At 39.9% G+C, this 12,404-nt stretch overlaps 5 protein-coding genes across 5 annotated transcripts; 3 read left to right on the plus strand and 2 right to left on the minus strand. All coding sequences in view use genetic code 12, as the record gives it.

Annotated features, from left to right (window-relative positions):
• Positions 1-1,527: 1,527 nt before the first annotated feature.
• RJT20DRAFT_53456 (guanine nucleotide exchange factor) lies at positions 1,528-2,492 on the plus strand. The gene has a single exon (XM_064920553.1). The coding sequence runs from the start codon at positions 1,593-1,595 to the stop codon at positions 2,364-2,366; it is 774 nt and encodes a 257-aa protein (XP_064773014.1). The 5' UTR covers positions 1,528-1,592; the 3' UTR covers positions 2,367-2,492.
• A 583-nt stretch (positions 2,493-3,075) lies between these two features.
• Positions 3,076-4,702, plus strand: ZUO1 (zuotin). Its single transcript, XM_064917533.1, has one exon. It carries the CDS (start codon positions 3,133-3,135, stop codon positions 4,423-4,425), a length of 1,293 nt encoding a protein of 430 aa, XP_064773015.1. The 5' UTR covers positions 3,076-3,132; the 3' UTR covers positions 4,426-4,702.
• Positions 4,703-6,218, minus strand: RJT20DRAFT_141981 (uncharacterized protein). Its single transcript, XM_064918641.1, has one exon. The coding sequence runs from the start codon at positions 5,734-5,736 to the stop codon at positions 5,035-5,037; it is 702 nt and encodes a 233-aa protein (XP_064773016.1). The 5' UTR covers positions 5,737-6,218; the 3' UTR covers positions 4,703-5,034.
• Positions 6,219-8,169: 1,951 nt separating this feature from the next.
• On the plus strand, positions 8,170-9,371 carry ARL1 (Arf family GTPase). The gene has a single exon (XM_064917534.1). The coding sequence runs from the start codon at positions 8,664-8,666 to the stop codon at positions 9,219-9,221; it is 558 nt and encodes a 185-aa protein (XP_064773017.1). The 5' UTR covers positions 8,170-8,663; the 3' UTR covers positions 9,222-9,371.
• TYR1 (prephenate dehydrogenase (NADP(+))) lies at positions 9,372-10,919 on the minus strand. The gene has a single exon (XM_064917535.1). It carries the CDS (start codon positions 10,790-10,792, stop codon positions 9,449-9,451), a length of 1,344 nt encoding a protein of 447 aa, XP_064773018.1. The 5' UTR covers positions 10,793-10,919; the 3' UTR covers positions 9,372-9,448.
• Between the last annotated feature and the right edge of the window lie 1,485 nt (positions 10,920-12,404).

Raw genomic sequence — 12,404 nt, forward strand, 5'->3', positions numbered from 1 at the left:
CAGATGAGTTGGGAGAGAATAATGGATATGAAGACGGGTTAGAAGCGAATCTCGAATTTTGAACCGGAAATTTCCCATGAGTATCAATTGGTATGGGGGTTTAGAGAGCTCCTTGTGAGCAGTGTTCCATGAATGCAAGAACCGGAAGAAGTTGGAGAAAACGGGTGAAAAAGGGATGTGAGGCAAGAAATAAAAGGATAGAAGTGGATCTAAGATATAGAATAGCTTCTATATCTGGTTTAAAGTAAAAAATTCGAGACAATTTGTTTGCCACTTCGTATATTCAACTCCTTCTTGATCAAAAAGATCATAAATTCAACAAAATCAATACTAACATTTATTCAATTAGGCTTCTATCTTCTCCAGATTATACCAAAAGAACTCCGTCTACGTGGCCATCATCTTGGGTAGTGCCTTCGCTTTCCAAGGTTTTTTCGACACTGCTATCACCCAGTGGTACCAAAACCACAACAAGGGTAAGTTGTGGCACGACGTCAAAGGCAAGTTCGTCGAGGGTGGTGACGAAGAAGACGACGAGTAAGCGCTCAGAATTGGAAACACATGACAAAATTACCATCACACCTTTTGGGGTTTGTTTTGCTGACATTGTTGTGTATTCATCCGTACCATATTCCATATTGACCGGACCGGAATGGCCTGATCGCTGACTTGATCAACCAGTTTCCCAAGGACGGTCTCCACATAAAGTATTCGATTATCCTGCTACATATATACTGCATGTTCATTTCATATAATTAAAATAGACACTTTGTTGCAATGTTCAGTGTAGAATGAGTAGATGAGTAGAATGGGTTTTCAGTGTATTGGTTATTTTTCACTGGAAAGAGTCTGAAAAATCGGGATATCAAATGATTCCAGTCCAAATATGGTAAATGGAGAATAGTGATCGAATGTAATATTGTAATACCCTCCTCAAACAAGACCTATCCGAAATAACCATACCCTTCCATATAAAAATCATTCTCGTTAGCATTAATATCTACCAGAAGTATACTCATATTAAGCCTCCATAGTGAAGATCCCCATAGTTAACTACTCAATAGTTAAACTTCCATAGTAAGATCCCCATAGTTAAACTTCCATAGTTAACTTGTCCATGGTTCTTCCATACTTAAATTCACTTTCTTCTATTTAAACTTATCTTCTCCGTAGTTGACTTCCATATTGAAACCTCCATAGTTAAGCATCTTCCATAGTTAAACTTCTCCATAGTTAATTTCTCCATAGTTAATTTTTCCATAGTGAAACCTCCATACTTAACTTCTTCATATCTAACTCTTCTTCTTAGTTAAATTCAACTTCTACATAACTTACCTCCTCTATAGTTAACTTTCTCCATACTTACCTCCTCCATAACTTACCTTCTCCATACCATACTGAACCTCCCATACTTAACCTCCCCATAATTAACCTCTCCATACTTAACAAAGGTCGTGCACCTGCCACAATATCAAATCGCTAACAAAAAGATTCTTAAAGAGCATCTCAGGTGATTAGTGATGGTGAATAGTAGGTTGTTTCTTAGTATACATAGTTCTTGTAGTATTTATAGGTTGTAGAGACGGTAAAAAATGGCAGTAATTAACCAGCCGCAAACACAAATCCGGTTGACCAACGTGTCGTTGGTCAGAATGAAGAAAGGTAAGAAGAGATTCGAGATCGCTTGTTACCAGAATAAGGTACAAGATTGGAGACTGAAGGTGGAAAAGGACATAGACGAGGTGCTTCAGATCCCTCAAGTGTTCATGAATGTGTCGAAGGGCCAGGTTGCCAATAATGACGATTTGAAAAAGAGCTTTGGAACCACTAACCAGGATGAAATCATCCTTGAAATCCTTAATAAAGGAGAGATCCAACTCCACGAGAAGGAGAGATCGGCCAATTTACAACAGAAGCAGAACGAATTCTTGACTATCATATCTACCAAGTGCATTAACCCAAGATCTAAGAAGAGATATCCTCCTTCAATGATCCAAAAGGCTTTGAACGAGATCAAATTTCACTTGAACCCTGCAAAACCAGCAAAAATCCAGGCATTGGATGCAATTAAGGTGTTGGTTGAGAAGCAGATTATACCAATAGCTAGAGCTCAGATGAAAATTAAGATCACTTTATCACGTAAGGCACACCAGAAGATATTCAAAGAGGAAATTGAACCCGTAATTGACCAAATGGTGGATGAGGAGAAGAGCGACAAGTTGTACGAGTGCGTCGGTATCATAGATCCAATTAATTATAGAAAGTTGGTAGACCTTTTGGAAGGAGATGCTGCCAAGGTATCCAAAGGAGAGGGATCTATTGAGGTTTTGGATATGGCAGCTATCAAGGAGGATGTGGAGAAGTAAATTTGAAGATTACCAAAAAAATACTACTCCGTTTAGAATTTGATTAGAGTAATACAATGCATCATGTGCTAGGAAAAGAAGTCGTATTGGTGATTTCTCGAAGCTCAGGGGAAACTAAAGAAATGAAATGGCTATTTTTCCACTACAGGGTTGATAGAATTGGTTAAAGTCCATTTAAATAACATTATAGCGAAATAACTAGTTATTAATACTGATACTAATAATACTAATAATAAAATAAAAAGCCAGAACTCATATAACTGGTTTCCTACTAATAAAAGCGAATCCCAAATTGAATGATCTTGACATGTCAACATGAAAAGGGTTGAACGGTTTATTCACCTCACTATACTGTACATCTATCACTATGATAGAACCGTTAACTGTGGCATATCTAACAAATAATCTCAAGTACATTTCCATGATGGGCAAACCACAAAACTTCATCAAAATGTAGACTACCATTAATACCCCCAAATACCCTTACCCTATCTCCCCACACATAACTCCTACCACTCATCACTTATACTCAGAACCACACTGCCTCCCATCCCATCAAATGCCCCATCAAATGGCTGCGAAATTATTATCTTATTCTCGTATCAGCCATCTCGGTAATTTTCAGCCCGCTGCGTAACAACCAGACCGCATTTCATCCAAAAAATTTTCAGATTCCTGGAACCATCTTCGTTATAGAAGTATACCGTGATAGAAGTACCAGAAGATAAGTCCAATTACCCACAAACTCTAGTACAGACAAGCCACAATGTCCATTGTATTACCATCTTTGCCAGCCGGAAAAACCGACGCCTTCAAGGCCGTTGCTAAGTTTACAGCTCCTGTTCGTCGTCCTGTTGAACCAGTCGGTCGTTACTTCCTTGCCCATGCCTCAAGAACCCTCAGAGGACACACCTGGTCCGAGTTCGAGAAACTCGAGGCCGAGAAGAACGTCAAGCAAATCGAAGAAGACCAAGATGACGACCTTGGAGACGAGGAACAATCCGAGGAATTGTTGGCTCACGACCCAAGAGAATGGAAGACAGCTGATCTCTATGCTGTCTTGGGATTATCCCACTTAAGATACAAGGCCACCGAGGACCAGATCAGAAGAGCACACAGAAAGCAAGTATTGAAGCACCACCCTGATAAGAAGTCCGCTTCTGGAGGTTTGGAGCAAGATGACTTCTTCAAGATCATTCAAAAGGCCTTCGATGTCATGATGGACCCTACCAAGAGACAACAATACGACTCCATTGACACTGCTTCCGACCCAAAGCCACCAGCACCAAAGTCCAAGTACGACTTCTTCGAGGCTTGGGGCCCAGTGTTCGAGAGCGAAGCCAGATTCCACAAGAAAGATCCACTTCCACCTTTGGGCGGTTTAGATGCTACCAAGGAAGAAGTCGACAACTTCTACTCAGCTTGGGGTAAGTTCGATTCTTGGAAAACCTTCGAGTTCAAGGATGAGGATGTTCCAGATGACACTGCCAACAGAGACCACAAGCGTTACATTGAACGTAAGAACATCTCTAACAGAAAGAAGTTGAAGCAAGAGGACAACAAGAGATTGATAGAACTCATTGAGAGAGCATACTCCGAGGACCCAAGAATCAAGTTATTCAAGGAAGCCGCCAAGAAGGAGAAGGAAAGAAAGAAGTGGGAGAAGGATGCTGGATCTAGAAAGGCTGCTGAAGAGGCCGCTGCTAAGAAGGCTGCTGAAGAAGAAGCTGCTAAGAAGGCTGCCGAAGAGGCTGCTTCTTCTAAAGCCAACTCCAAGAAGGCCAAGGAAGCTGCCAAGGCTGCTAAGAAGAAGTACAAGAGAAGTATCAGAGGTTCTGTCAAGGATGTTGACTACTTTGGTGAAGCTGCTAAGGCTGATGCCATTGAGGCTGATGTTGATGTGTTGATCGAGAGATTCGATGATGTCCAATTGGGCGAGTATGCTGCTAAGGTTAAGGATGCTGATGCTGGCAAGGTCAAGGCTACTTTCACCGAGGCTGTAAGCGTGTTGACCAGCTCCGGAAAGCTCGATACTTCTCTCTTGAAGTACTTCGTATAAGAGGACTAGGAAGTGAAGATGTAGTGGAAGCGGAGAAAGCTTCTGATAGATCTAAGTTAATATAAGTAAACGATCAAAGACAGTTGTAGGAAGAAGGAGATTGTAGTAAGGAGATTGTGGAAAGGAGATAGAACAAGAAGGATTGAAGCAAAAAGAGTCGAGTATAGATGATATTGTTTAGCGAGAAGAGTTGAAGATGAACTATATCTACCAAGAGATATACAATACAACCAGAGCCAGAATAGCGAAGGTTGTAATGTTTTGAAGCAAAAAAGTGATTCGTTAGCAAATATTCATTGGTACTTCGGAATTGAAACAGCGAATTCCATCTATATATGTATAAAGAGCGATACTATGCACAGTAGAATCAGTGCATAGAGTCCATTGACTCCTATGGCTGCATCGTGTTGTTTCATTGATTCAATATTCTCCACTTTGGGATTGCAAGGTGAAGCCTTTGTTAGCAATGGTTCCATCGATATGAAACTAGTCCACTGTATCGTATCAGAAATGCATTCATAACTCCGATTGTCATTGAATCATCCTCGTCCAATTTGTCTTTTGTAATGTTATTTGAATTTCACAGAAAGAACATTCTTGAGTCGTAGCCTACTTTAATTCCTCTTCGTTTTCTTCAACTTCATCATCATCATCTTCTTCAATGTCAGCTTCGTCTTTGTCCTTTTCATCGTCTTCTTCATCGTCAGGAACCTTATCCAAGTCAATCTGGTGATGTAAAGCATTGCCTCTCAAGTGGTAGTGTTCCTTTCTCATCTGCTCGAATCTTTTGTGTCTTTCTTCGGCAGTCAATTCCTTTTCTTGATCTTCGTCGTCTTCTTCTTCCTCATATTCTGGGTCCTTAATGACCTCACTTCCATGCAACGACTCCAATGTGTGTTTGGCTCTCTCAGTGTCATATTCTCCCTCTCCAAGCTCAAAATCGGGTATATCATCGTTTTCAGCCTCATCGTCGTCTTTGTAGTATTCACCTTCTGGGTTAAAGCCTCCCTCATACGGGGTTTTTGGCTCGTCGATCTTCATGGTGGAACTCTTTTCTTGTTCTGTCTTGTACAAGTTCAATTCATCCCATTGTAAGTGTTCTGAAGAGTGTTCTGGGCTGCCATCGATAGAACGTTTTCTGGCGATTTCAGCTCTGATTTTATCGCCCTCCGACGAGAATTTCGATGCTATTTCAGCATTCAATCTGGTGTTTTTGATCACTTCCTGGCGGTCCACTTTTGTATCGTGGGGACTAACTTCTGGCGAAGTCACGGACTTGTTGCGGAGAATTCCTCTTGGTTTGTCTGGCATTGTGGGTGTTATTTAATGTGTATAATATAACTAGTTGTTAATTGTTATTAGGTTGTCAATTGTTAATTGTTAATTCTATAATTCTTAATTCTTAATTGTCAATTAACTGTCACTTCTTATTGTCAATTAACTATCACTTCTTAATTATGACTTCTTAATTATGACTTCTAAACTCTCAAAATCGGTATCAACTGGATTTCAACTGGATATCAATATCAATATCAATTATCAATTATCAAACTTGCTTATTCTTTTATCAAATTTGCTTATCAACTTATCACTCACCACAATACGGAATGTGTGTTTTGTAATACTCTATATATGTATATATATACTTTCTATATAGTTCGTTTGTCCGTTGATTAAAGACAAGGAACCCAATGGAATTTCTTGTATTCAACGGGAAAATTTCTTCGACTGAACTGCTTAGCGTGCTTACTGGTACCTATGAGCTTCCAATACCTGCGTATTCTCTCTCTCTAACAAGGTCATACAAAGAAGAAACATCAACTAAAACTCCTTTCGTAGTTAAGATCATTTAATGCTAAGAATGCGGAAATCGCATGAGTTGGGGGAAGGTCACGTGATATAGGTGACCGGAATTGGGTAGTGGTTGTATATAGGTTAGATTGTGAATGGAGGGGGGTTCAATTTGGACCCTGGGTATGTTGAGAACTGGAATAAATGGGAAATTGGTCCTAGTGGAACCCGTATCTATACCCCAGAAGTTCTAATTCATCAAAAAATCCAATTTTTGACCTTTTCAATACATGGCTAAGACTCCTGATATGAATGGCCTGCATATACTCCACCATACAATCCAAGAGTTTCGAGGTTTATGTGGGGGCCGCTTTCCCTGCTTTTGTGCATTGTGGTACCCCGGATTAATGCTATTTTAATTATTGATGTTTGGATGTTTCTTCTGCAATAGATATTTTAACTATGCGACTCTGCAACACTATGACTTACGAAGTGACGAAATGACGAAATGACGAATTGGAAGGTTGGTTAGTGACTATTTTACTATTTTACTATTGGAGAGAATAGAGTAGGTATGATATGATGGCTGGAATAGGTGACCTTTTGGCGGGAAAATGACAAAAAAAAATTGGGTTGCGAGATGACAAAAATGGGAAGCTTTGCCAAGGAATGGGTAAAGCATTCGGCGACTTGTTCTACAGTAGTACTTACTAATTGCAATTTCTTTGTCATAATAATGGTCAATGTTATAGTCATAGTCATGGACATGGTCATAGGAGCGAGGTTTGAAATGTCAGTACATTCCAGTACGATAATTGACCAAGTTTATAGCTTCAGTCTCCAAGAATAGTAAGAGTAGTAAGAGCAGTAAGAGCAGTATAACTCTAAGAAAAGTAGATTAGTAAGAATAGTAACAGTAGTCGAATAGTAAGAGCAGTATGAGTAGTAAGAGTAGTAAGACTCTAAGAATAGTAGAATAGTATAACTACAAGAACTCTAAGAATACTAAGAATAGTAATAGTGCACTCCACTCCACTTAAGGAACACTTTAGAGCGGTGGATGGTCCATTCTCGGATTTACCATTTTCGGTGTAAGGGTATTGTTCCGGTGGGACGGTGAGGTTTAATTTGAGATCATCCACGGTGGCTTGTAGGGAACCATTCCACCAGAGATAGTTGCGTTTTATTAGAATATAGAACAACGGTTGCTGAGTGAGGTGTGGGAGAGGGGGGTGGTAAGTTGTTCACTGGGTGAATAATGTGACCCCCGTTTTCGCCATGTCGTCCTCTGTTGTCCATGTTCATAACGCAATTCGAGCAAGTGACTCTAAAGGAGATCTCATTAACGTTGGGTCGGAATCGGAACCGAAATCCGCATAATTCCGGTTATAGTCATAAGATCACGTGATTATTATAACACGACTTTTTTTGCCACATTATGAGATTTTTTTGGAGTATGTGTGATGAACGGCGTCGAATGATTACGTAAGAAGGTCACTACTTCAACGACCCATTTGATGGCCTTATTGATGGGATGGGCTTGATTTTATTTGCCTCAATGGAGTGCCCGGGGGTGTTTGTACTGACTGAAAGAGGCGACTGGGCAACAGTGCTGAATGGAACTGATTTTTCACCATCTGGTTTCTATTTTCGTCATTCTACGCATCCAAAGGCTCTCTTACAGCCCACTTCACAAGAAAACTGTCTTACAAACCATTATGCCAAGAGACTCACTCGATGTCTCTTCTGCCCGCAACGGTTAATGATACCTTACCGAATGGGAAGGAGGACCCTACCGCAGCACATGAAAACTAAAGAAAACCCTACTGTTACTCTGTTCTCTGTTACTGTTAACCGATCCAAGCTTCTTACCCATCCACGTGACTCTAATCACATGACCTTACCCGGATCAATTCGCCAGCGGATCGACCGCTGTACGAAAAACACAACCGAAACTGTTTACAAATCATCATTAAAGATTGGTTTAGTAGGGTTCTTTGAGCAGAAAAAGGAGCTGTTTCGTTGACAAAGTAGCGAGACTTGTAGTAAAAGGGCTAAAGAGCAGACTTGTCGAAGAAAAACGGCGAATTTAGGAGGAAAACTCGGTATTTACTGTGGTGTCAATAGGTTTTTCATAACGAAAAGAAAGGCGCTTTAAATAGAAAAGAGATAATATACAACGGAGTTGAGATTGCTAGGAGAATTTCGGCTCATTTCAGTGGACAGAGTCTGACATTGCATTTAATTCTTATAAAGTAATAAAGAAAACCCGAAAAGAAAGGCTTGAAATAGCAGTTTTTAGTTGGAAATAGACCGATCAACCGTCGTCTAGTCGTTAAAGTCGTTGTTGAAGTTCTAGTAAAAGTAGTCAACAAGAAGTCATAAATCGCAAGGAATTCATCTTCGATACCAAAATCTAATATTTAATATTAAACCAAAGCATCAAAATGGGTCAGGCTTTCAGTTTCGCCAACATCTTCAACAAACTCTGGGGAGTCAACAAGGAAATCAGAATACTCATATTGGGTCTCGATGGTGCAGGTAAAACTACCGTTTTGTACCGTTTACAATTGGGCGAAGTGGTCACCACTAAGCCAACCATAGGTTTCAACGTGGAGACGTTGAAGTACAAGAATTTGACGCTTAACATATGGGATTTGGGTGGACAAACATCCATAAGACCGTACTGGAGATGCTACTACAGCAATACGGCGGCGATAATATTCGTGGTCGACTCCACTGATAAGGACCGTATCGATATTGCATGTAAAGAATTGCATACCATGTTAAAAGAAGAAGAATTGCAGAATAGTGCCTTGCTTGTGTTTGCTAATAAACAGGATCAACCCGGAGCCATGACTGCTGCCGAAGTGTCACAAGCCCTTAGTTTGACAGATCTTAAGGATAGAAGTTGGAGCATTGTTGCCTCCAGTGCCATTAAGGGAGAGGGTTTGACCGAAGGTTTGGACTGGTTGATGGATGTTATTAAGGACGAGCAGTTGTAGGAAGTACTTATGAAAAAGGAGTAGAAAAGGAGTGTTTGAAGAGAAACGATTACACAAATTGACGTCGTCCCATCAATATCATCAATTACTCTCTATAGCACATTATATATATACCTGTCTATACTATTCATGTAATAATAATAGAGGAAAATTAGCAATACATTCTATCCATGGCTCGTAGTTTGGGAGGTGGTTCTATGTTGTGATAATATGATTCCAGTGGCTCATTAATGAAGTCTTCCAGCTTTCTCTCTTTCCTTCACTCTTTCTAAGATCGTAGTGATCATTTCATTGCCAATGACATTGGCTTCAGCAAATTTCGGCTGGAAGAATTTCTGTGTTTGTTCGAATTCGCGTCGGTACAATTCGTAGTTACCAAACGAGATGATACTGGACCAGTTTCTAGCTGCAATGGTGAATTCCAAGTCGTCGTGACGGAAACTGTGGTCTTCTATGGCTGCTTCTATACATTCGTCCAAAAGTCCTGGTGTACAGAAGAGATATTCTGTCACACCCAAAAATATTCTGAACAACGGAGTGGAGCAAATGATGTGATCATAAGGAACGATTCCCAAGTTAAACCAACTGTCTACAATGGCGATCAAAGAAAGATGCGAGTTGGGCTGTCTTCCACCTGGTGGAATCTTGCTAAGGGAGAACTTTTGAAGAATATCGTCATCCAAAAGAAGATCGTGATCTGAAATGTTGTTAAACACGTAATCCTTAGCTTTGTATAACCGCAGCCTGAGTTCCTCCTTCTTCTTTCCTATAATAAGAGTGAACAACTCGGTTGTAGAACGAGCGTATTGCACAACTTGTCCATGAGCTGAAGGGTTGGTCAATGATAGACCCGCATAGACATGCCATTTATTAGAAAAGATTCGTAACGAGATATTCATCTTGGCATTCTCTAACCCTCCTATCCATCTTGGTGTGACCCAAGGATTTATGTTAATGTTTCTCCATGCCACTCCCATAGATAAGAATGCAGCATGAGTCACAGCTTGTGTGTCTGCTGTAATTCTATCGTGTTCCTTTGCAGTAAGGTAGACATGCTTTGACTTCAAACACGAAACCAAGCATTCGATAAATCTGAAATTTTCTTCACTACCATTGTGGTTAATCAATACCAATGGCTGACCAGTCGTACTAACTTTCGGTCCATGTAACGAATGAAGAGAAATGATTTGAGCATCTGAAGGTAAAACTTTTTCAAAAGCTGCGATTTCCGGCTCTTTACAAGACGTTTGCCCTCCAACTATGGCTCCGTACTTGGTAGAGGGCCCGTAGAGGGTCACTATCTTAAGGATATTTTCAGCTTCAACTGAATAAATGATGTAGTCAGAGATACGAGACACATAATGGCCATTTTTCAAGATTTCAAATGAGTCATTAGCAAATTTGGCCTTTGTTTGTTCAAATAGATCTTCTCTATCACATCCTACGACTTTCCAACCTGCTTCCGAGAATCTTCGTGCGTAAAGATAACCCATATCTCCAAGACCAATGATTCCTATTGTCTTGGAGGACTGGAGAGCCTTGATTTCGTCTTCGGGAAAGGGTGATGCCATGTTGGGTATAAATAGCTTTTTGGTTTACCAAGAAATACAAAAGTGTAATGACGAACCCCACAGACTAATTAAGACTTGTATTAGAGTTAAGCAATAGAATTTGCAGCCTTCAATCCCTAAAAGAACAATGATTTAATGATTAAAAAGATTATCTCAAAATTGGATTTTTCAACTTCATTAATACAGGCGCTACCATGTTGAATCTCTTTGACAAAAAAACTCGGTGCTACCATATGAGGAAGATATATATGGGTTTATTATATTTAGTAGATATTTGTTGCTTTCTTCTTGGAGAAAGATTGGAGACTAAAGCCTAGCTTTTTATAGAAAGATCAATATTTTACACTTTGGGGGACTTATTCTTCCCAAGGTTACTAGAGATACGAATTGGAGTGGCGATATTTAGATATGGCATGGGGCGGTAGACAGGGGACTGGAGGCCAGAAGCATGTGCAAGCGTCTTATTACACAACAATAGCTTGTATGATTGTTTCATGAAAAGGAATATATATGATTTTGAAATGAATATAATCCTTTCAGAACCAGTTTTATATTCACTTCAATTGCCCATTTGCTTATCATTTGCTCAAGTTGACCTTTGGTGACTGGCTGCAAAGAAGCTGTGCAGGTACATCTTGTTGCAGCTATTTCCTTATCGAGACTATCATTACTGGACTACCACTTATTCATCCTTATAGCCATTGCTTCTTCTTGCATTATTTGCAGAATTCTTCAACAGCTTTTTCTTTTCGCTACGAGAAGGGCTTATCATAACCCATCTCCTTTAATTATATAAATTCACATCTCATTTATCCAACTTCACTTTTTGTTTAGCTGGAATATTGCTTTCTTGTCGATTCTTCTATCCAAAATGGCTGATAATCCGAAGCCAGAAGGATCTAATTCCAAAAACATTCAAATATTATTTCGATTAATAACATATCTCCATTTCAAATTAACACTCTTACAGATTCCACAAGGGGAGGTACCTCAATGACTATGTCAGTTTGTAATGGAGTCGTCCACAAATTCAATTTCACCTTGGATACTGCTCTGAAAAATCAAAGACTTGCTCTCAGATTTTACCAAATAGCTAGGTTAGTTGCTAATTTAGGGCAGTCTAATGTTGACAAAATATCACCAGGGGAGATCATTGACTCCATTGAGTCTGTTTACTCTGTTCAGTCAGGTTGCTTCAATTCCAACAAAGTTGAAGACGAACAGAAACCATGTTGACCTCCCTTCATGAACGAGTTCAAGAAATGGTTGATAAGACTAAGTACAGCATAAGTAACATTCAGCATTCGACTAGTGATAACAAACAATCACCCTCGCTAAGCCACTATCAGGACAATTTGAAACTTCTTTCTCCATACAACAACTTGTAACAGCAACTCTCTCCCTAAAGTACTGACAACGCTACAAATTCTCTCCTCTTCACCCAGTTCCTTTCCAAACAGGCCTGAAATTACAGCCCCACGCCTATCCCCACATTTCATTTTCCTCCTTGTTCACATCATTCTCATCCATCCCTTCCATCTGTTCCATCCCTTCCTCCTCACTAATCCTTTCGTTCCGTGGTCCCCTCCCTTCATTAACCTTCTTCTTCCAC

This window comes from Scheffersomyces xylosifermentans (genome assembly GCF_036884685.1).
Source record: "Scheffersomyces xylosifermentans strain CBS 12540 chromosome Unknown RJT20scaffold_6, whole genome shotgun sequence".
Lineage (NCBI taxonomy): Eukaryota > Fungi > Ascomycota > Pichiomycetes > Serinales > Debaryomycetaceae > Scheffersomyces > Scheffersomyces xylosifermentans.